This window comes from Sinohyriopsis cumingii, chromosome 15 (assembly GCF_028554795.1).
Source record: "Sinohyriopsis cumingii isolate HCF-2022 chromosome 15, ASM2855479v2, whole genome shotgun sequence".
Taxonomy (NCBI): Eukaryota; Metazoa; Mollusca; class Bivalvia; order Unionida; family Unionidae; genus Sinohyriopsis; species Sinohyriopsis cumingii.
In genome coordinates, this window is record NC_142975.1 from 16,045,967 (window position 1) to 16,069,437 (window position 23,471).

The 23,471-nt window shown below is 34.5% G+C and overlaps 1 protein-coding gene across 1 annotated transcript; it reads left to right on the top strand.

Moving 5' to 3' along the window:
• Positions 1-2,819: 2,819 nt before the first annotated feature.
• LOC149781313 (uncharacterized) lies at positions 2,820-21,610 on the top strand. Its single transcript, XM_089934697.1, has 13 exons — positions 2,820-2,990; positions 4,245-4,484; positions 5,206-5,329; positions 6,428-6,937; positions 7,049-7,216; positions 7,845-8,032; positions 8,544-8,709; positions 11,473-11,584; positions 12,196-12,346; positions 13,424-13,568; positions 14,316-14,487; positions 16,268-16,449; positions 21,549-21,610. Exons 1-13 carry the CDS (start codon positions 2,820-2,822, stop codon positions 21,608-21,610), a joined length of 2,391 nt encoding a protein of 796 aa, XP_089790823.1.
• Positions 21,611-23,471: the final 1,861 nt, after the last annotated feature.

Consider the following 23,471-nt stretch of genomic DNA (forward strand, 5'->3'; position numbering starts at 1 on the left):
TTTTTTCTGAAATGTTTTAGAGAAAGACGTATTCCGGAGAACCCCCAATGTTATGTTACGAGTATATGCTCTTTTAATAAGTAACATAAATAGAGGGAAAAGCAGCAAGCGTTGTACAAATCAACAGATAATTTATTTCTCTAAAATGCAAAGTGAAAAATACGTACGTATTGCGAATTAAATATCAAAATAATCCTAGAATTACAGACACAAGTTCTAGTAATTTAATGTTCTGAATAAACTTTAGTAGAAATCTAGATGAAGTCTAACGAGGAAGTGCTGATGCGTCTAAGATGACTTGTATAATGCTGATGTGCCAACCGTCTTTTGTTGAAACTGAGCAATATAATTCCAGGTCTGAATTCACGTTAAATTTCAGTGCTTGTCTCTGAACAAGAATGTTATTTGTATGAGCACACTTTATTTTCAGAGCAAACAATCACTTGATGTAATACATTCTTTATGTCTCGTCTCCATCTCTAATATTGTCAATAATCTAAGCATAAATCTAAAAGCGATGTGAACAGGCACTTAACTAATATATTTCTTCAGCTTACCTTGAAATATTTTAATAATGTAAGATGCGATTTGATTGATAACCATTTGAAACATCTGGTTATTACCTCTTGCAATTTGTTTGTTTTCTTGAGTTAAGTTACCTTCCAAATCTATATTCGCTTCCTCTGATACATTACGACATCTTCCTTTCTTCTGTGTTCTCTGTCTTTTGTTCCGAGATATTTTGTTTTTGTTTTTCTAGGTTTAATTCTTGAAGTTTCTCGTCCCTATGTAAATCACTTTTCCTCAGACTCTTCCTTTCTTTTTAACCCTTGATATCACGCTCTACTCACCATTCTTTCAGTTTTCATGGAATGATAATTTATATTCATATTTATCTCTGATATTTATTCATCGATATAATTAACTGATTTTATACTTGATTTCTTTGAACAACGATTCATATTTTTCGTGTAAAAACATTGTACCTATATTTAGCAAAATATGATGACATATTTTTTTTTCTCATTGTAGATCAAGTTCATTTCATCGTTGAACAAAATACTATTTCAATACGTAGAAGAATAAAGTTCGTAAGACATCACCATGTCATGTACTTCCAGAGGCGTAGCTGGGGGGTGGGGTCAGGGGGGTACATATGTCCCCGGGCGCCAAGGTACAGGGGCGCCAAAATGAGGCTTACAACGTTACATTATAATAAGTAAACAAGGGTAATATTCAAAAATGTGATTAAACGGGGAGGGGGCTGGGGCGCCAATTTTATAGTTCGTCCCCGGGCGCAAAATATCATAGCTACGCCTCTGTGTACTTCTCAGTTTTAATGAAAACTCATTTACCAATGTTTCATAAATATTTGGCCTAATGTCCATTATAACGTTGTACCTTTAGGCGCCTTAGTTTGCTTAAGCCAGTTAGAGGCATTATTTAACTCTATGTCGTTATACACTTATTTCAATTTAACTTTCAACTCTGCGTGTCTTCAAGGGTAAATGGTATACAAAAAGCGACAGCCCCCCCCCCCCCCCGAAAAGCCATCGATTGCCTCGCCTGTGGGAAGGCTCCTGGAAACGACGGCATTCTGCCTGAAGTCCTCAAGAGCGGGAAATCAGCACTCCTGCAGCTCCTGCACGTACTCCTCTGCCTCTGTGGCGAATAGGGACACGTCCCCCAGGACATGCGTGACGCCAACATCGGCACTTTGTACAAGAACAAAGGAGACCGTAGCGAGACCGTAGCAACTGCAACAACTACCTGGGCATCTTCCTTCTCAGCATCATATTACTGAGAGAGAGAGAGAGAGAGAGAGAGAGAGAGAGAGAGGAATAAACTACCAAGGTCATCATTACTGTCTTTTCATGCAAAATTAATAATAAACCTAGACATCTTACAGTTTTAAAGTTTTGTTTGGGTTTCTTTTCCTATATAATGTCCATAATGACTCTTTGTTCAATTTGAAATTTTGTTTTACAATACAAGTTCATGGTTTGTGTTCTAAATTTATAGTGGCATGTACAACATGACCGGTTTACAAGCAATCTGATAAGACTCTTAAAATGACGATATGGGCCGCAATGAAATCAATCGTTGGCGCGAGACGTATTGCAGGAATAAGGTAAACTCTTTCTTATTTGGTGTTATCTCGAAAGGATAGCTATAACCATTATGATATTAACAACATAAACTATTTTGTATAGAGAGGGACTCTAACATTTACATAAAGTATATAGTATACATTCTGTTCGTAAATCGTACATATTAAAAAAAATATGTTTCTTTGAATAATTGATATCATTTCAGTGATTTTCTTTGGGAAATAAGCAAAACTTAATGATTTCAAATTTATAACAGCAAAGAATACACTTTTTGAAAGGATACCTGATCACAAAATATACAGAAAACCTGTAACGTGTACTTATGGGATTCAATAGATCGATGAAAAATGTAAAATTTCGAAGTCAACACATAGAGTGTTTGATGTCTCGATAATTTCATTGTTTATCGTTTCATGCGTTCTGTTGCTTTTCTAACTTCAACAGAGAGAGAGAGAGAGAGAGAGAGACAGAGACAGAGAGAGAGAGAGCGAGGGAGAGAGAGAGAGAGGGGGGGGGGAGGGGAGAGTCTTAAATTCTTTGTTTTCCCACCTGTATTGCCATCCAATTTTCCATGCTTCTCCATGTCTCTCTTATGAATAAATTCCCTTATGAAAATAAAACGTGGGTCAGTATTCTAAACAAACTGAACTTCTAATACAATTGTGTAACGTGTTTCGGATCACATAGAGATCTTGTTTATTTCGCAGCATGTGGTTTGCAGTTCTTACAACAGTGATTGCCTCTGTGGCAGCTTTCGACGTTACCGTGACCAATCAATGGAATGGTGGCTTCCAGGGGAAATTCACTATCACTCCCGATCACGCGTTGCACGGATGGCGCACACACATCGTCTGCGATCGATCTCTTGACTCACTGGAGGTACAGTATTATTAATCTTGATGCAGTCTTCAAGCACGGAACGGTAATGAAAGAATATTTATTTCAGTAACTAACTTGAAAAAAATAAAAGTATTTTTGTGTGTCTCTTTTGTGATGCAAATGGTTGTTTTAAATTTATCGACTGCATTCGATGACGCTATATTATCTTGAGGGTATATTCAAACATTGTTAAACTAAATTTTGAGACCAGACTTGGGCATAATTGGAACCTTTGAAACCGGGTTTGAACCTTATATCAGTGGATGGACGACAACTTCACGATGCAACATCTCTACGATCAACAAAATCTCTGATGTGATACTTTGACGTGATACTGTGATACTTTGACCAACGATCACATAATTAAATACCACCTTGTCTATTAAGCCATTAAGAAGGACGAATCGCCGAAAAAGAAAACACGTAGAAAGCTTTTCGAGAAGAGTTGAAACTCACTTTATAAAGTACGTACAATTTACTTAACGAAATAGGTTTCCGGAGATTGCACGGATCGCACGTGAGAAACAGCATTCTGTGGAATCCTTTTACTTTCTTTTTCGCATGTTTTCGCCCAAAAGTCACCCTTTCTCGTCAAGTTTCGTCGGCGATTTTAGCAAGATGTTGCATTACTGAGTTTGTCTTTACAGCGAGATGTTATTTTGTCGATTCGGCGAGTTTTTCATTAGCGTCTTTTCAATCATAAATCTCTCAGTTTTGTAATATTAGTTTTGCTTGGCTGAGAACAATATCAAGCTCAAATTTTGGTAACTTCAAGTCCAAAGCCACATGGCGTTATTCTCACAACAGTTTCTCAGTCCATCTCAGCTGTCATCGACGCACAGTGCACTAATGCACATAAAGAAACTACCATCAAGAGCAACAAGTGTGCTTGAGAACTTTCAGCTTCATTTTGGCATGCTTGTCTTTGCCGTAGCAATGGTCCATAAATTAGGATAGAACGTAATGCGTGCGAGGATTAGTAAATATTGCTATCGGTTACATATGTAGAAAGGTAGCTATAAAAGTTGCACTTGGATTTTGTATGAAAATGTACAGACATAATTCCTTTGATGATAAGCATACAGAACGGATGTCTAACACTCTACCAGTTACATAGAGGTTTGCGCCAATAATTAATTTCGTGATGAAAGCTTAAATTCCCGGGTCGAAAGGTTCAACCCCTGGGTCACATTAGCCGACGAAAAAGACAAAGGTAACGATCGCAAATATATCAATATGTATATTGCATTACAGATATGGAAAGCAACTGTAGTGGAAACAAAAGATGGTGGCAAGGAGTTCATCGCGGAGAATATGCCCTGGGACGCTGACATAGCTAATAACGACAATCTTGAAATCGAGTTCGTTGGTCGAATGTCTGGAGACAGCGTACCTAGTTGTACGGCAACCGTAGAGAGCGTCAACGGTGGTGGGTCCCAATCTACAAGCACTGAACACACGCCGGCACCGACACATCCCATCCATCTGTTGGTGGTACGCCCATCCAGCCCGTGACTTCAAATATCGGGGGTATGTTTTGTAGCTGATGGTGAAAATTCTTTCATTTAATAATCAGCACCTTATATCAAAGGTTTTAGAATTATATATATATATATATATATATATATATATATATATATATATATATATATATATATATATATATATATATATATATATATATATATATATATATATTTCATATATATATATATATATATATATATATATATATATATATATATATATATATATATATATATATATATATGTGTGTGTGTGTGTGTGTGTGTGTGTGTGTGTGTGCGTGTGTGTATAATGCTATGGATATAAATCCGTTAATGTCTGCTTTGGATCAAACATATATGTTACCTTCAAGAACAGGGATGAGTACACAAATGATGTCCTAAAATTAAAAAACTCGGACCAAACTGGAAAGTAGAGTCCCTTTAGTCACATGGTAAAACGTCCCAAAGGCATTTTCTGATTCTTTACGAGCGCCAAGATGTGTAAACGTTCACACCTATGTATGTAACAGGAGATAAAACAAAGTCTAACTTTCACGGCTGGGAATCGAAACTGTTTTGCTGTCAAGTGGAAACAAAACTGCACTGATTATTGCGGACCAGCTAGATTGGTTAGTTAGTGGTCTGACACATTTCGACCACCAACTCCTTTTCCCTTACACTGATATTTCTCCACTATTACCACCCAGATTCGCCTTTCGGAAAAGTCCGAAAATGTAATGGGAGAGGAAGTAAAGTCAGACTGTCGAGGGCGGGAATTGGACCCAGTTCGACTGTATTGTAGTCATAAGTCCAAAGGACTAGACTGTGCACGTCAGGACTAGCTAGACCAGTTAGTAAATGACTTTATAAACTTATATGCAGCGGTCTAAGTAAATCAGGACATCCATCCATCCATCCATCCATCCATACATACATACATACATACATACATACACACACACATACATACATACATACATACATACATACATACATACATACATACATACATACATACATACATACATGAGAAAACCTTTAAATTAATGTATACATTTTCATTGACTTTATTGGTGTTCAAATATCCAGTATATAAGCTTCAATTTCGGCACATATCAGTTGACTTATTACGGTTTTCTTCTCGTCAAATATTTAAAGTAGCAATGCTTTATTAAATGTTACCTATAATCTGATCTAAACGCAGTTACATGCCCTCTGGAAATACAAACAATTAGGGTGGGGCATTTCTTTCTTCTAAATATATTTTATTGAAATAAGAAAAATTTCTTAAGGTCCTTTACTGTTTTTTTAAAAAGAAACCCCCAACATAAATTGAAAGATTTAATTGGTCTCAAGGTAGAATCACTGTTCAGCATCGTATGTGCAACATTTGTTTTTCGTCGCTTTCTATAATACAGATATGTCCAAACAAAACAATTAGTTTTTGTATTTACTATTATATTATTTCAACTTGAACACATACCCTAGGCTGAAATGACAAATATAGTGAATAATTGCTTCCTCTTATTTCCAATAAGGTAGATATTTTAAAAAATGCAGAATGATTACATTGAACAAGGTCAAAACGATTTTTATACATTTCCGTGACATTCACAACGAAATGTCTCCTAAAATCGCCTGGATTTTGTTCTATGAAAAAGAAAAAATATTTTTCTTATTTTACTATTGCTCACTTCTATTCTTAACTCATCTCACGAGGTAACACCTAATTTTATTGAATAAATAGTGGTGTGGCGTATCAGTGACAGATAGTAATACTCTTGTAGAGTATGCGTGGATAATATGCGTGATTGTAATTACTGTTGGCTTTTATATTGGGTGATATTAATTACTGTTGTGGAGTATCTGTGGATGATAGTAATTACTGTTGTGTAGTATCTGTGGATGATAGTAATTACTGTTTTGTAGTATCTGTGGATGATAGTAATTACTGTTGTGGAGTATCTGTGGATGATAGTAATTACTGTTGTGTAGTATCTGTGGATGATAGTAATTACTGTTGTGTAGTATCTGTGGATTATAATAATTACTGTTGTGGAGTATCTGTGGATGATAGTAATTACTGTTGTGTAGTATCTGTGGATTATAATAATTACTGTTGTGTAGTATCTGTGGATGATAGTAATTACTTTTGTGTAGTATCTGTGGATTATAATAATTACTGTTGTGTAGTATCTGTGGATGATAGTAATTACTGTTGTGGAGTATCTGTGGATGATAGTAATCACTGTTGTGTAGTATCTGTGGATGGTAGTAATTACTGTTGTGTAGTATCTGTGGATGATAGTAATTACTGTTGTGTAGTATCTATGGATGATAGTAATTACTGTTGTGTAGTATCTGTGGATGATAGTAATTACTGTTGTGGAGTATCTGTGGATGATAGTAATTACTGTTGTGGAGTATCTGTGGATGATAGTAATTACTTTTGTGGAGTATCTATATATGTCTAGGTGAGTGAAGTTGTGATGTTCCTTTTTCAGAAAAGCAGGGTTACAGCTAAATAATGTGTTTCCTTGTTATGCGCAGGGTCTGTCACGAAGTATGACTACGCAAAGGCACTAGAACTTTCCATTCTATTCTATGACGCCCAAAGATCGGGAACACTTCCAGCAAATAATTCCATACCGTGGAGAGGTGACTCTGCCGTCAATGACGGCGATGGTGGTCATGACCTCAGCGGTGGGTGGTACGACGGTACGTCACTTTATTATGTTCCTGGTTACACTAAATATTCACAGCTAATTATTTTCTAAAAACCGGACATGGACATCTGTAAGTTCTATGTTCAAAATCCAATAAACTTAATTACTTAATTGCATCATATTAACGTGTCGCAGTCCTCGAGAATTTAACATTTCTTGTGGCATTCAAATACATGTGTTTTACCGAATAAATATTCATAGCTTCAAACTTCAGACATCACCAGAAGCTCAACATTCTTACCGGTGTTACGAATCTAGGTCTTAAAATACGTAACAAAAGGAAACGAAACCAAGAATTTGAGCAAAATCAACAATTTATATATAAACTGCACCAATTTGCAACGCAATATTATATCTCCTACTCACACAAAATTAGACCGAGACTTAAGGGTTCTACTTTTATATGAAATATGGCAATTTCCGTGTACAGTTGGTTAGATAGTGTGTCAATTCTTTGCCTTCGGGGATAATTTTGACATGGGTAGTTGTGGATAACTGAGAAAAAACTAATTTGATGATGAAAAGTGTTAATACTGAAGTTCTCAAGACCAGCTGTCATATTATAGAACCAATTCTTCGTCCAAAATCACTCATCAATGTATTACTTTTCCTTTCTACAGCTGGTGACCACGTGAAGTTCAACCTACCTATGGCTATGTCCACGCATATACTTCTCTGGGGCTTCATCAAGTTCCAAGACGCTTACAAGCAGGCTGGACAGACATTGATGATGTGCGACATGATCAAATGGCCTCTGGACTACTTCCTCAAGTGTTGGATCCCTGATGCGCAAACCTATTACGTCCAGGTATGTTGAGGGGTCAGTTGGCATGCGTATGCTGAGGGGTCAGTTGGCATGCTCGGAAGTATTCCTGATTTCGTGAGATTGGTATTGTTATTGTTTCCATTAAAGTTATCAAATATATGTTGGGACAGAAATTTAATTAAGAGAACAATATGTATCATATTTGTTCATTTATCTGATGTTTTAGTGTTCCCTTTATTCCGTTCTTTACAATAACACTTTGATTGTCTTAGGTGTTGATGTCAGGACTTTCTCTCCTTGCCATTGAATTTTCCTCCTTTAACACCTACTCGCTCCTAGAGCCTGTCTCAAGCCGCATAATTGACATAATCGTCTGGTTTATTTGTTGTCTCCCTCCTTGGATTTCTAGCCATTAATTTTAGTGCTTCACTGACTGGAAAAACTTACAAAGGAACATTTTGTTCTGACCACAATGCAGTGAACAATCTTCATTTGATACGTTTTGTGCTGAATACAAATTTCAATAATGAAATGTTTCAATGACTGTCTTTAGGTTGGAGATGCTAGTGCGGACCACAGTTACTGGGGAAGACCGGAAAACATGAATATGAACAGGCCAGCGCTCAAGGTCACATCCTTTAATCCCGGAAGTGACGTCGCCGGTGACACTGCGTCAGCATTTGCTTCGGGATACATCGTATTCAAGACGATATGTGGAGGTGAGACGCTAACTGCTATATATATATGCCCAAGGAAATGTCTCGGTACAAAGTCTCTTTAAGAGAACATTTTCTGAAGTTTTTCAAATGTGTAATTGTTCATCTTGCAAACAGCTTGGTTTGGGTAGTGCAATAATAGAGAAACCAATGAAGAAACGAAACCCATTATTTTCCCATGTATGAGCTCTTAGTCTAATAACATCATGGTTGTACAATGAAAGCGCATGCGCTTAAAACAGGGCTTAGACAAGACAATATATATTACACGTTACAAGTTTATAGCTGATGTCTGATATATGAAGAAAGGAACTACATCGTCGAGGATTTTAAAGAACACAAAACTTGTACTTACAGTCAATCTTAGAAATAGGAATCAATGGAACATTCAGAAATATTTCGTTGGTCTAGAATGTCATTATATTCATTTTACATGAGACCACGGACTCAGCTTTAGTACTAATTTATGTACGCCAGACAAATAGCAAGATGAATAATTGTATCAGAAATGTGATGAAACTATACACAATTTCATGAGGGAATTACATGCTTGTCAAGGTTAGATTGTGCACAGATTTCATTTTTCGGCTGAACTTAATATCTGAGTTTAAGCCACGTCTATTATTTCAGCTTTGTTGTTTTATTGAACTAAAATACCCTTTTGTACGGCATTTAAATTTTGACGTGCTGAGTCACTTATTAAGAATTTTACAAGCAAGTGATCTCGCACCGTGAGAATCAAATACTTGCGTGAACGTGACTTGATAGTCCATGTTTTCCCGTATTTTAAGTATCTCAAGACAATAGTCACTGTCAACTGAAAATTCTTAAACGCGATAATACTACAGTGATTTTTCTCTAATCAACTAATGACCACGGATCACGAAACTCTAACTTCACACTTGCATGTTTCTTTCTTGTTTTTGAATTGTATGCCATATTAGTAATCATTTTCGAGCCAAACATTATGGCTACGCGCCATGCAATATAAAACACGACCCAAACACCTAGTACAAAGAACTATTCCTTTTCTAAAGTTTCAATCACATATATAAAAATGTCCAGAAAAATTCTTTTGGTAAGAAATTAGTGAAGGTTCCTTTTGCGAAACTAATCCATGCAGTCATGAAGTCTTGTGAATGCTGTACATTATAACCTCTGCTCCTAGAACTTGTTTAATTACTCGGGTTAAGAAATATCTTCTCAACACCGAATCCCCATAATCAAAAGATCCCCATAACAAATAAGCACTAACATCTAACAAAGATATAAATTGGGACGTAAATACAAATAGTACATACCCTAGGTTTATTACAATACTTTCCTCTTCCGCGTTGTCGACGGAATGCAGTGTGCTTTGCTAAGAGATATGCGAGCTCAAAATTAATGAGGACACTACTATAACAAATTAAACATTTAAAAAAAGATATTAAGACACAATAATTAGCACAAACTATTATTCATGCATGGTCTGGATAGATACCAGCAGCACACTGAAATGCGAACAGGAAACATATGAGACTCTCCGTGGAGGAGTTTCACCATATAAGATAATCAAGGTAGAGTGGGCTATAACATTATTTCTCTCATTGCAACTGAGGCTTAAAGCGTTTGTCTTTTATATGTTAATTTAAGACTATTGAAGAATATAATAATCCAACAGAGTGCGTAGCTCTGTTACCAAACATAAATTGTCCTAAATTCAAGACAACTTATGCAATTTAGTGAAAAGTAAAGGTAATCAAAAGGCTAGAGGAAAATACATTATATTAGCATTCGACTATTATCACATGCAAGACCCAAACAAGCGCATACGCCAGTAAGATTTTAGGAACGAAACAGTCAACTGTCCATACTGAGCTGTACATGACAATAACTACATTAGATAGCAACATACAATTATTTCCACAATGCAACTTTCATGATCTGTTTAACTTATTATTGGTGGAAATTATTCCACGATAAACTCTGAAAATACAGGGAATAGGGTCCGATCATAGACTTGGTGACTAACAATATTTTATATGTACGCTGATGTGTCACACTTCCCCGTGATTTAAAGTCGTACATAGCAATAATATCCATAATAAGGGAGTAGAATTATACGATGTATATAAACTAATTACGAATCTTCAATTTAAATAAAATATACAACAACAACAATAAAAAAAACAAAAAAAAAAAACAAAAAAAAAAAACAATGACTTGGGGAAAAAGAATGCAAAAGGCTTACGATATATAAAACGTTTGTCGACAAAAACAAGACAAAAAATATTTGACCCAGTGAACTTAATATACGATAATTTCAACTTTAGTGCATTCAGATATATTAGAGTAGCCCATAACGTGTGAATCCTCCTTGCATCACACTGTCCTCAATACCTTTACAGCATGACTGTTCTCGATCAGCTCCCAGAACCCGAGTCAACTCTTACACTAGACTGTAAACAGCGATTACGCAAATGTAGCTACGTAGGCAAACCAAGGTGTCTCTCTGAAATTATAATTATTGATTGGATGATTGGATTATATAAACCATAATAAATAATTATTTGTTTATTAGTATTGATGTTAAGTTGTTAATTAAATATGTACAGTGTATTGTAAACAAAGTGCAACTTTGAATAACCAATTTGTTTTACTAACGGTGTTCGTGCTCTCTCTCTCATAATTTCACATTATATATATATATATATATATATATATATATATATATATATATATATATATATATATATATATATATATATTATCCTGACACTGTAGATGATGCATATGCCAATAAACTTCTGGAGGCCTCCAAAAGTATATATGATTTCGCGAAAAATCACCAAGGGATCTACAGCCAGAGCGTCCCCCAGGCAGCCGCATTCTACGGGTGAGTTTGTTTACTTTATTGCCTGTCTTGCATAGCATATTCATCACCTATATTATCACTAACATCGTAAAGGTAATTAAGAAAAGTAATGGTGCTTCATTTGGGTCAGATTGATTATTGAGGGTCACATTTCAGACATTTGTATGTGAACTTATTGAACATTGCACTGTGTAGTTCTGCAAATTAGCGCTGAGTTGCATAGTATGCCGTATGTGAAACAAGAAATAATTTAAAGCAATGTTAAGAGAGTAAAATAAGTTGTTGTTGTTTTGGGATTAACACATTTTCAGCATGTAATGCACGGTGGCCAGTATAGTTTATGTGGGAAGAATCCAGGAACCATGGACGCGCTTGAGACTAGAATTCACACTGAGATGGCGGTGATCGGTAAAGGCGAGCACTTTAAACCGGAGCACCATAGTAGAGGACGTAAAAAAGCAACTGAAGTAGTTTTATTTACGAACTATACAGTACAACCTGGCTATTATATTAATCATGATCATTACAAACTATTGAAAAAATAACGTGTATGGAGGGTTTAGTCCAAACTTTCTGGGAAAGCACTGAATAAAATTATATTTGATTTCAAGCTGGTCAATTGTCACTTGCAGTTCAACTGGGTTCAAAGACGAATTGTCGCTGGCGGCGGCGTGGTTGTATAAGGCGACAAATGAGGACAAGTATCTTAGCGATGCTAAACAGTTCCACGAAGTTGGGGTACCCTGGTCCCTGTCTTGGGATGACAAGAAAATAGCTGCTACTGTAAGACAGTCGACTGCTATCCCCCCCCTCTCTCTCTCTCTAAATGTATCTGCGTATTTGGTTATGGTGTTTTATAAATCTGAAAATGAAACATCAAGCGACTTTGTTCTGAATAGTCCAAACTCTCAATCCTCATACAGGAGGTTGCGATCAATATTGATAAATACGGTCAAAATCTATATCGTGATCGATACGGATACAATTCGTGCCATACTTCAATTGATGTCATCTTTATTATGGGTGTTAATCAGTGAGACCTGCAGAATGTTATACGTTATATATATATATATATATATATATATATATATATATATATATATATATATATATATATATATTAAACTCCTAAATATTATCAGGAAAAACTAGGCTATACCTATCTGGCATGGTGCCTGACAGACAATGTAGGTTTTTAATGTTATGATTATTAAACGTGGTACGTTATCCAGCATTTTGCCATAGATGGAACTCATGGGCGTTATCCTGCCTATTGAAATAGACATGACTCATGGGCGTTATCCTTTTTATTGCTATTGAAAGGACTCATGGACGTTATCCTGCATTTGACCATAGACGGAACTCATGCAAGTTACCTTGAATATTGTTATAGACAGGACTCATGGACGTTATCCTGTGTATTTCTATAGACAAGACTTATGGACGTTATCCTGCATTTAACCATAGACAGAACTCATGTTACCTTGCATATTGCTAGAGACACGACTCACTGATATTATCCTGTATTTTGCTATCGACAGAACTCGTGGGCGTTTTCCCGCATATTGCAATAGAAATACTCGTGGGCGCAAAGGCGGACAGAAAATATATATGTAGAAATTGGTTGTCTCGTTCTTTGTGAAGCATGCTTAATATTCAAACGACGCCCATTCATAATATTATTTTATGCTTGTCAGGAATATATATATATATATATATATATATATATATATATATATATATATATATATATATATATATATATATATATATATATATATATATATATATATATATATATATATATATATATATTCTTTGTCTTTACTTATCGCATTATCGCAACTAATTTTGTTTCAGTTGCTGCTATATGAAATCACGCAAGATGATTCCTATAAAAATGACGTGGTGGCTTTCATCACAAGTTATAAGCCTGGAGGTGGGGTAAACTACACTCCCTGCGGACTGGCCTTTAGGGACCAGTGGGGAACAAATCGTTACGCAGGTAGAAAAGTGTTGTCTAAATAATCAGAGAAGACACAGTAAAATGTTTACTGACTAGACGCAGATCAATCGGAACTTTCTGCCACTCAGTCTTGCACTGTGATATGCATAAATTCCGTATTTGGTGCAGTTCTAACTTTCCCAAATGAAATCCATAATTTTCAAGAATTATAGATAGTTGTCAGTTTACTATGTTATCTTTCTTATCTCTGAGGACAATTTGGGTAAATCGTAAAAAAGCATATATATTGCTAAGACCATTACAAGTTTATATGTAGGATTTAAAATATAAACTATAATAACAGCCGAAAGACAATAGTTACTTTGGCGGTACTTCTATGACCGAAGATACACTGTAAATATATGAATGAACAACAAAATCTACAGGTGCATACAGCTTCGGATGATATTTACACGATGCGATTTGCCTCGCATGTTCCATAAAGATTGCCTCATACAAAGATGGCCTATTTGTGAAACGTCATTAGCATTTGCAACAATACGTTAACTTTTTAAATATACAGTATTGTCATAATAAAACGATTGGGGCTGGGTTACGAGTACTACAAATTAGATTCTTGGATTCTACTGGAACGCATCTCCTTTGAGAAATTCCTATACAAATATCTTTATCAAATATATGGTAACAGTTTATCTTAGTAATGAATTTAAATTTACCACGGTTCTATCTATTTTGTGGCATAAATAACAAGAACCCTCTAATACTTGCACAAACTATTTCTTTCAGCCAATGTTGCATTTATTTCCGTTATGGCAGCAGCAGATGGAATTGAGCCAAGCGATTATATCACATGGGCCATGACTCAAATGAACTACATTCTCGGAGACAACAAGTACCATATCAGCTATGAGATCGGCTTCGGATCAAAATATCCTGAACATCCACATCACAGGGGAAGGTGAGATATTGTAATTCTTGATTCACATGTTGTGCTATTTAATAGTGAACTGGAATGTATATCAAATGTGAAACCACAACTTGGGCGGTGGTGGTTAAATTGGTGGCAAAGTACAAAGATAGATAAACAATATAACTTGAAGGGAAAAATTAGTATTTGCCTATACATGTTGAATGCCATTTATTCCGTTATGTATTTTTAATTGGTATTATTTGTTGGCTTTTCTAAAGGATTATGTTATCTGTATTTTGTACTTGACCTTTACCACAATCAAGTTCATGGTGTACCTAACCAATAACATTTATTTTGCAAACATCATAATACATTACTAATATTTCTCTTTGAGTGTCGATTAAATATCCAGATCATTAATAATGGAGATAAACATGCTGATTTTAATGTGCCACTAGGACATGGTTATTGTACTTGGAAATTCCTTAACTTTTTGTCAACGTTGAGTGTTTTCAATTCGAGACTGACCTACATCCCTGCTCTATTATAGTGTCTTTGTTTTTTTAATATTTTTATATATTGTTATTTACTTGAAAAATTACTTATTCTTGCTTAACGTCTGAAACAGAATCAATGTTATTGATTTGTTAAGTTTTCAATTGGGTGGTTTTATTTAATCAAATTAATTTTCATCGGAATTACAAATAACTCAGTAATATTTGAGGACTGAAACATTAACTTGGAATTATAGTGAATTCAAAAGGCGACATGCTAGAGTTATAATATTGTGATACATCAAAAGACTGTTAGCATACTATCACAATCCATGCCACTGGTCGAAGAACACATTCGATACCACAGGCACATCGACACATTCGATATTAGAATTTATTTGGAATACCGCTGGAATTTAATCGGAACTTCTAACATTTGAACTTGTATAGAACGTTTATGGCTAATTTGGATTTAATTTAATATACTGTGCATTCTTTGTAACATTTTCTCCCTGTATTCCAGGGAAATAAATTATTTCTTGAATTTAACAAACCCTTTTTGCTTTTCGCTCTTTACCGTTACTTAGTTTAAGACCATAAAGTATTAACACTGTACGCATAACCACTGCAAATATTCTTTAAACTCAATATTGCCTTGAGTCAACAGTCAAGAGAGCTTCTAAACTAATGTCTGTGCTTTGGTTTTCAAATGTTTTAATATTGATTGTACATCTTCAGATAGCTAAAAAATGTCTTGTTGTAAAACATCATAGTAATTCATCGATTAGCATCTTCTATCAGTATATGATATGTCACATCCTTAATTTACTACCAAACAAGCGTGTCTGATATCGATAACCTATTACATCAGAGAAGAAAGCAGCTTGCAATCTTTAATGTGGAATTTACATAAAATATATTATCGATCTGTACACATTCATATTAATTTAACAGAAAGAATAAACTTTTCATTTGATCTAAATTGTATAACACATGTCATCTATTTGAATTCTGCATAATGTTTTGTTGATACAGCCACTTTTGGCTTAAATGTATAAAAGGAATGAGGTAATAAATTTACTCTAGGTAGGTGGACGGAACTACAGATTCGCTAACTGATTCTGTAAACATGACTGCAACCAATGTCGGCTTATTCCACATTCTTCAAGGCCCATGCTGTCCGACTAGGTGTCAAAGTTATGATTTTTTCCCGTCAAACTATACATATGACCTAAGGCCTACCAGTATCTTAGCTTCTTTTGTTGCAAAAGCGCCCCAATGTTCACATTGTAGCAATAATGATAAATAGTATTTTGTTACATTTTCTTCGCCAGCTCTTGTCCCACTACAACTACACAGTGTAATGCTTACGATCCTGGTCCCAATCCTAATATTTTGAAGGGGGCACTGGTAGGAGGTCCTGATAATCAAGACAACTATGACGACAGAAGAGGAGATTATGTCAAAAATGAAGTGGCATGCGACTACAATGCTGGCTTCCAGGGGGCTCTAGCAGGTGAGTTTAAAAGAACTAGTATTTATTCATCTATTTAAAGCGCTCGTATAAAAGATACGAACAACAAGTATAAGATGCAATGAAAATATTAAAATATTGGCTGGAGAAATATATTTATTCAGAGAGTGATGAGCCGACACAGCTCCTTTAAGAGAGTCACTTTAATCAAATGCCCTCAAGATGAGACATACTCTAAAGTATGTGTCACGTTCCCTCCAAATTATAAAGATGATTTGTTACAATTGTACATTCCACGCTTCTTTAAATCTTCATTATTTACAGTTGAGCGTACGTAATGTTATGTATTGCTGCTTACAATGAGATAAAACTAAATTTATTTTGAGCATAGTTTTTCAAGTGCTCGACATCATAGTCTTAGTTCGAACTTACTGCTGGAGAAGTGTTACGGCAATTGGTCCGGTTGTGTGGATGCCATTTGTGACGTGCATAATACGAATCGTCCACATATTTGTGTACAAACGTATTTAAATTAAACAATTTGTTGTGTAAATTTCTATACAATCCCCTGCACGTTTTGCCAAAATTGGGCGGAAAATAAAATTGTTGCCAGTTGAATATGGACACGTTATGTTCATAATTATAACGTAACGAGTAATACAGGCAGGCGTTAACATTTGGTTTACTCTGGTATTATCCTTCAAATTGCATTCAGATTTCCATATGCCGTTGCAACAGAATTTCTCCAAACTGATTATGGAAAATGTGTAGAATACATTTAAACACGTTGTTATGAATACGTATCTAATTCGTAAACAAATGGAAAGCTAGAAAGATTTTGTTCACCATCAGACTCCAATTCGCAAAAGCGTAGAAACCTAGTCAGTCACCGGTTCTAATGAGTCAGAGAGTGGAGTTTGATATAATTGTCCATGTGTCAAGTCAGTCAGCGAGACTCCGCCAAACAAGCATTACAGGGTTAACTGGATAACATTGACCATTAGTTTAATGTCTACTGGGGCCGTCGATATGTAATTGCGGAGTGACAGTTGCGAAGAGATCAGCTGTACGCTCCCTTTCGATAGCGTTACTACATCAGGCGTTGCTAATGTCTTTCTCATTCCGATTCCTAGATTATACATATCAATAGGTGTGTGAACTGCTTAAGTCTTGTACATTGGAGCGTGACATTCCATCCTATACATATATTTTGACTGAGGTATTACTAACCAATTAGGCCAATCAGCTTTTTGGCATATTTTTTAAGTCTCATAGAAAATCATTAGGCCAAACAGCTGTTATGGCGTCCTATTTTAATCTCTGAGAAAACCATTCAGATTGGTTCTCTAATTGTTTTTATAGATATCCGGTAACCAGTCTAGAATGTTATTTAGATATTCGATGATGGAAGCATTAGAGTCTAAGCAGAAAACAAAATGTCTATAGCATTTGACCAATTGACTTGTCTGTAAGATGACAAGGTGAACAGGTATGATTAGACCGGTTTCCACCAAAATAAGTAGCCATTCTGTTAAAATGTAACTGGTTCTTGAAAATGCGTCATAACCTAAATTAATTGTTTATACGTTGTGACTAATTGAATGCCAAAATATAAATGAGATAATCATTGTGCATCTGAGCTAAAAATAATGTTCGGTTTATTTCCAAATGTGGAAAACATAAAGGAAATATTTAAGGAACTAGAGCTGTATAGTAATAATTTAAATGGCATAAAGGGGAAATTTCATGGTGATAGTTAAGAATCATAGATTAATCAATATCTAATTAGTGTATACATCAAGTGTATAGTACATATTTGAAAAATATGCAATGCTGAATTGCAGTATGCGTTTCCTTCTAAAAGTATGAAGCATCAAATTTAGATAATATGTCTTTCTTACAATTGCAGTTGTTGTACACATAATTTTGTTTATGGCAGGATAAATGTGAAATAATTTTCTACTTTGTTTCAATGTAAATAAAAATATTACGTAATCGTAATGTGTTTTCTTCGCCCTTACTAAGACTTTCTGACTTTTTCGGTTTTTAAGAGCATTGTGATATTTTCAGGAACGTGAAAATAGTTTACTTTCTTCATTCGAGATAACACATACATAGCTGAAATGACGGTTACTGCTCTGGTTAATTGTGAAGAATATACAACACTTTTGGATCTTAACGTGTCGAGGTTTAAAGTGAACTTCCTAAACAGTGTAAATAACTTCTGAAAAATTGAAATCAAAATATTGCTGATTCTTTGACACGTCGTTTGGTTCTGTATTGCGAAGATAAAGTCACTAATATCTGTACAGTTTATATTTAACATTAATTTGCACACATTGGTTAGAGTTTTATTTTAGATCTATTTATTGAAAGATTGGCAGTGCCATTCTAAACTGTCCGAATGAATCTTACTTCCAAAGCGGTCATATCTTTTAAGACATTAACAAATGATCGGATTTTCAAACCCGTTTATAATTTTGATTATTTAAAAAGGGCTAAATAAAAGAAAAAAGTTTCAAATGACAACAATCATTTATTTTTAAAACTATCTAAACTAGCTCAAAATTTTAAAGACGCCTCATTCTTTGACGAGTATGCATCTCACTTATAGCATGCTTATTTCCTCAACTTAGACCTTCTCATAAGATACTTTGAACTCTGGATCAAATGCAACTGAATTAGACGCTTAGACGTTACTGTTTCCTATAAAGAAAACACATTTGTTCAACTTCTGTCATCTCATCTGAGTAGCAATACACTGATTGTACCAAGCAAGTGTTATTATATTTTTTTTTGTAGTCTCTAAGAAAAAGTCACTTTTGTTCTCTGATTTTGTCCTGGAGATTATCTGACCAGTGTATAATTTAACCTGCATTCAGTAGAACATAGTAGGCTCTAGACTATAGACAGAAGATAACATGTTAATTCCTTTAGCCTCTCTGAATGTTTCTGGAATGATAGAGTCTGCAGGTGGGAATCAGTGAGTTTTTGTAAGATCACTTGGACACAAATATCTAGTTATTTCATTAAAACGTACCAATTGTTAAAGACAAAGGTGAATTATAATCTGTGCTGAATGTTTGGTGTCCAGTTTAGTACCTAATATAAGTAAGAATCTCATAGTATATTTTATCGTTTAACTTATACACTGGATTACATTACAAACATAGGAAAAGAAGGGAATTATGTATTTTATAATGAGGTATTTAATGAGATATACGAAAGTATCAGTGGGACGAACATTATATCGCCACAGTGGTGGATAATAGCACTTTGATTGCACAGTGGCGAGAACACACTTGGAACTACTATGAGTAAAATGACATTTTGTAACAAAGACCTTGATGATAGAAAGACGTTTGTGTCAAACGAAACTATATGAGTCACGGAACAGTCATTAGCTGTGATGCATTTTTCAAAACTCATTTTAGAAATAGTTTTGTCGTTTGTATATTATTCAGACCTCAATTTCGACATTCAGGGCTGTTTCATTCTTCCTTCTTTTTTTCTTTCACTCACTCTATCCCTTCCCATCAGGACGAATAAATATGTCAAGACTGTCGACCCTCTATTATACAAGTATGTAGTCAATGTGAAGGTGCCAGCAATAATTTATCAAAAGGTAGGCTTCAGGTATAGATTTTTATAACTAGAATGTCATATATATAATGTCAATTGTCAGTTACTGAACTTACAAAACCTGTTGCTAATTCGATATTCCGTGTCACCCATGCAGTATCGTATGTCTCTAACGCTGAACAACAAGAGGTACGAATGTTTAGAAAAGCCCTTGATTACGTAAAGTAATTCATTTTGTTAAGTATCAGTTTTAACTGTCATCACAATCATAACAAAGTCGGAAAACAATTTAGAAATCATACATGGATTAATGTTTATTGCAAATAGAATTTAAGTGACAATGGAAATTTGCGTGAAGAGTCTGTTACCGGAGTAGACTGGAAGCTTGCCAACGTACACAAAATTCACGTATCATTGATTAAATAATCACAAAAACTATATCATAAATAAATGCGCAATCATTAAAATCTGCTGTTTTAATATGTTACACTCTGAAGTATGTTGGGCTATTCTGTCATGTTTATATGGTACCCAAAACACGGCAAAGTTACTGTACCAATCCGCGCAAGCAATGTATTAAAAAATATAATCCCCTTCATTGTTGCTTGAAAACAATCATTCCTCTGACGGAATATACAATTTGAGGCACTATCGGTTCCAATTAAATTTTTAACAAGTCGTTGTGCTGAAAGATTTGTGCAGTTTCTGAACTTGTTTCTATCGATGCAACCGTTAATCATTTTGACATATAACGAGGAAACAAATCTATGCAAATCAATGGGTTTTGCCTTAAAAATGTTTTTTTTTTTTTTTTTTTAAATTATATATAAAACAAAATTAGAAGCAAGAAAATAATTTACTCGTTCATTTGAACTATTTTGTATTATTGCTACTGATAAGAACATGTTTCCACTTCACGCGTGTAATATTTCCTCACACCTGATCAAACGACGTATTTATTTCTATATATCAGGAATTCTTTAGTATTGCGTCACCGGAAACAAAACAACTAGGCCTCTTTTGAGCAACAATTGATCTAAGTAAATAATTTCTATAATTGGAAAGACTGGCGTGTGATTGTTTCTTCTATGAGCAAAGTCATTTTGTAAATTACTCTTTGATGATAGTTTTAATGGAATTTTGAAGTCAAATGCCAATGTAGTTCGCTCTCAACACAAAGGTCTTTATAAACTTAAAGAACGGATATGTGATTTATACTTTAAAATTTTATTTATAACTGTAAACTTATGACAGTTCCTAAATATATATTAGGACTTATCGTTTCTAAGCATACATACAGATACAAAAGAGCGAACAAACGAACTCGCATTTACATTAAAAGCGCCAATACTTAAGGTTCTCAACTTTCTTACAAGCAAGGGTATACTAAGGGACTCCGTACTTTAGCAATTATGTCAATACGAGAAAAGCATTTATAGTTTCATATATAACATATACAAACTAGTGTTTGGTTTTAAAATATCTACACTTTCATGAACGCAACGTGCAAACACTAAAATAAAGTTTCATATAGACTTTATATTTGTATCTTTCCACAGGTTTGGTTCATTTTGCGATCACACATGATCTCCCTGCTGCACCAGCTCCTAAATGTGGCTGAACATCAATTTAACTTGGATGAAAATGAAACCAACATGAAAACAAAGTTTTATATTATATTTTCTCTCTGAATAATATCAGGATGAATATATTATTTGACAAAAGCTAAGCTGAATTGACATTGAGCGAGATCCAGACAATATTCAGCATGCTTACTTCGGTTTAACGTTTGGAAAAAAATCCATACATAAAATGTTTACATTATTCAAAACAATGTAATGCTTGAAGTTTTCATAATTCAGGTATGCATTATGTTAGGATTGAACATTAATTGCACAAAGAACGTGAAAATGGGATGCTTTCTCATGTGTCGTATTTTTCTTCATTCTAAGATTGGTTGACAATATTTAGAGATTCTATTTATGTTTATCTATTTTCGAGACACCTTAAACTCCTCGATGCTTACACAAGAATTTACATGCATCCTAAAACGATTATTTGCATACATCATTCAACTTTTTTCCGTAACCAGCTAAACTCTAAGATCTGAAATTCAATTTGCCTTTTAATGTTACATCACGGAAAATTTGTTAAACAAGGATAACTATAGGATATTCTGAATGTATTGAATACATATAATTGCTTAGGGAAGTAATTGGTTTAAATTAAATGCTTGAGCATTGCCATAATTTAGATACGTGTTCCAAATCAGACTGACTGGTAAATATCAACATAAAGCAGCTATTAAACCAAGCATAATACCTGCAGAACATGAGAAGAGTTATTACGTTTGCGTATATCAGCACAAGGCTAATATAACACAAGACTAGGTATTTCACTTGGGCTTGATCAACAAAAAGCTAATTAAAACACAGGAAAAGTAATTTCCCTTGATTTAATCGAAAAAAGGCTAAATGAAAAAGACAAACATGATCTATCTTGAAATAATGAAACATAAAAATGTAGAAATATAACCATGTGTAAATATAAACCCCATCTAGCCATCAAGATACTTACAGACGATTGTACAATTAGAAAGAAATTAAACTTAAGATGATCAGTTCTACATAAAATATCAAAAATGATCTTAGAATTACCACAGCTTCCATTTAATATTTGGTTTAGCACTAAGGTAACCTCACCGAATCATGTCATTCATATACACAAACTACTTATAGCTAACACCGAGTAGATTGTAGACATGCAATATGATGAAAGCCTGTCAATAAAATGCATTGCGATCATGATGTCAGATTTGGTTGAAATTGATTCGATAACACTATATTTTGTGGCTTCATGATATTCGTATATTCGTTTAATTGGTAGAACAAGAACTGTCCAAAACCGCAAAACATTACATTGTAAGGAAAACACGAATAGTATTGTGCTATCATTGGAAATAGTCAGTTATGCTTTAAAACAAACTGAAAAAATACAAGCATTGTAAATTTAGAATACCAGATTTATGCAGGAAAAAAAAAGAATTTGCATAGCGTAATAATAGCTTATGTTCTAAATCATCATTTGTAATAAGTAATTGGAGAGTTATAACTGATCTACACTAAATGATAAATATCAGATGAAAACCAAAACGGCGAGATATGTTGTTAGTTTTTTTGTAATAAACCTCACTCGCACACACTCTCTGTCTCCAAAACAGTAAACATAAAAAATATACTTACTAGCAACAAATTAGACACACAAACTTTGCTTACCAGCAACACATTAAACACACAAAATGCACTTACCGAGATAAAACAGGCATGTGTAAAATTATTGAGTAACCTGCAACATGTGTAGAAGTTAGAACTCTTGGAGTGGAATACATAATCACTCTTCTCACGAATAATTGTACTTTCTAATTGAAAACCATCACATGTGAAAAGGACATTAATGATGTTAAGTTATATATATATATATAT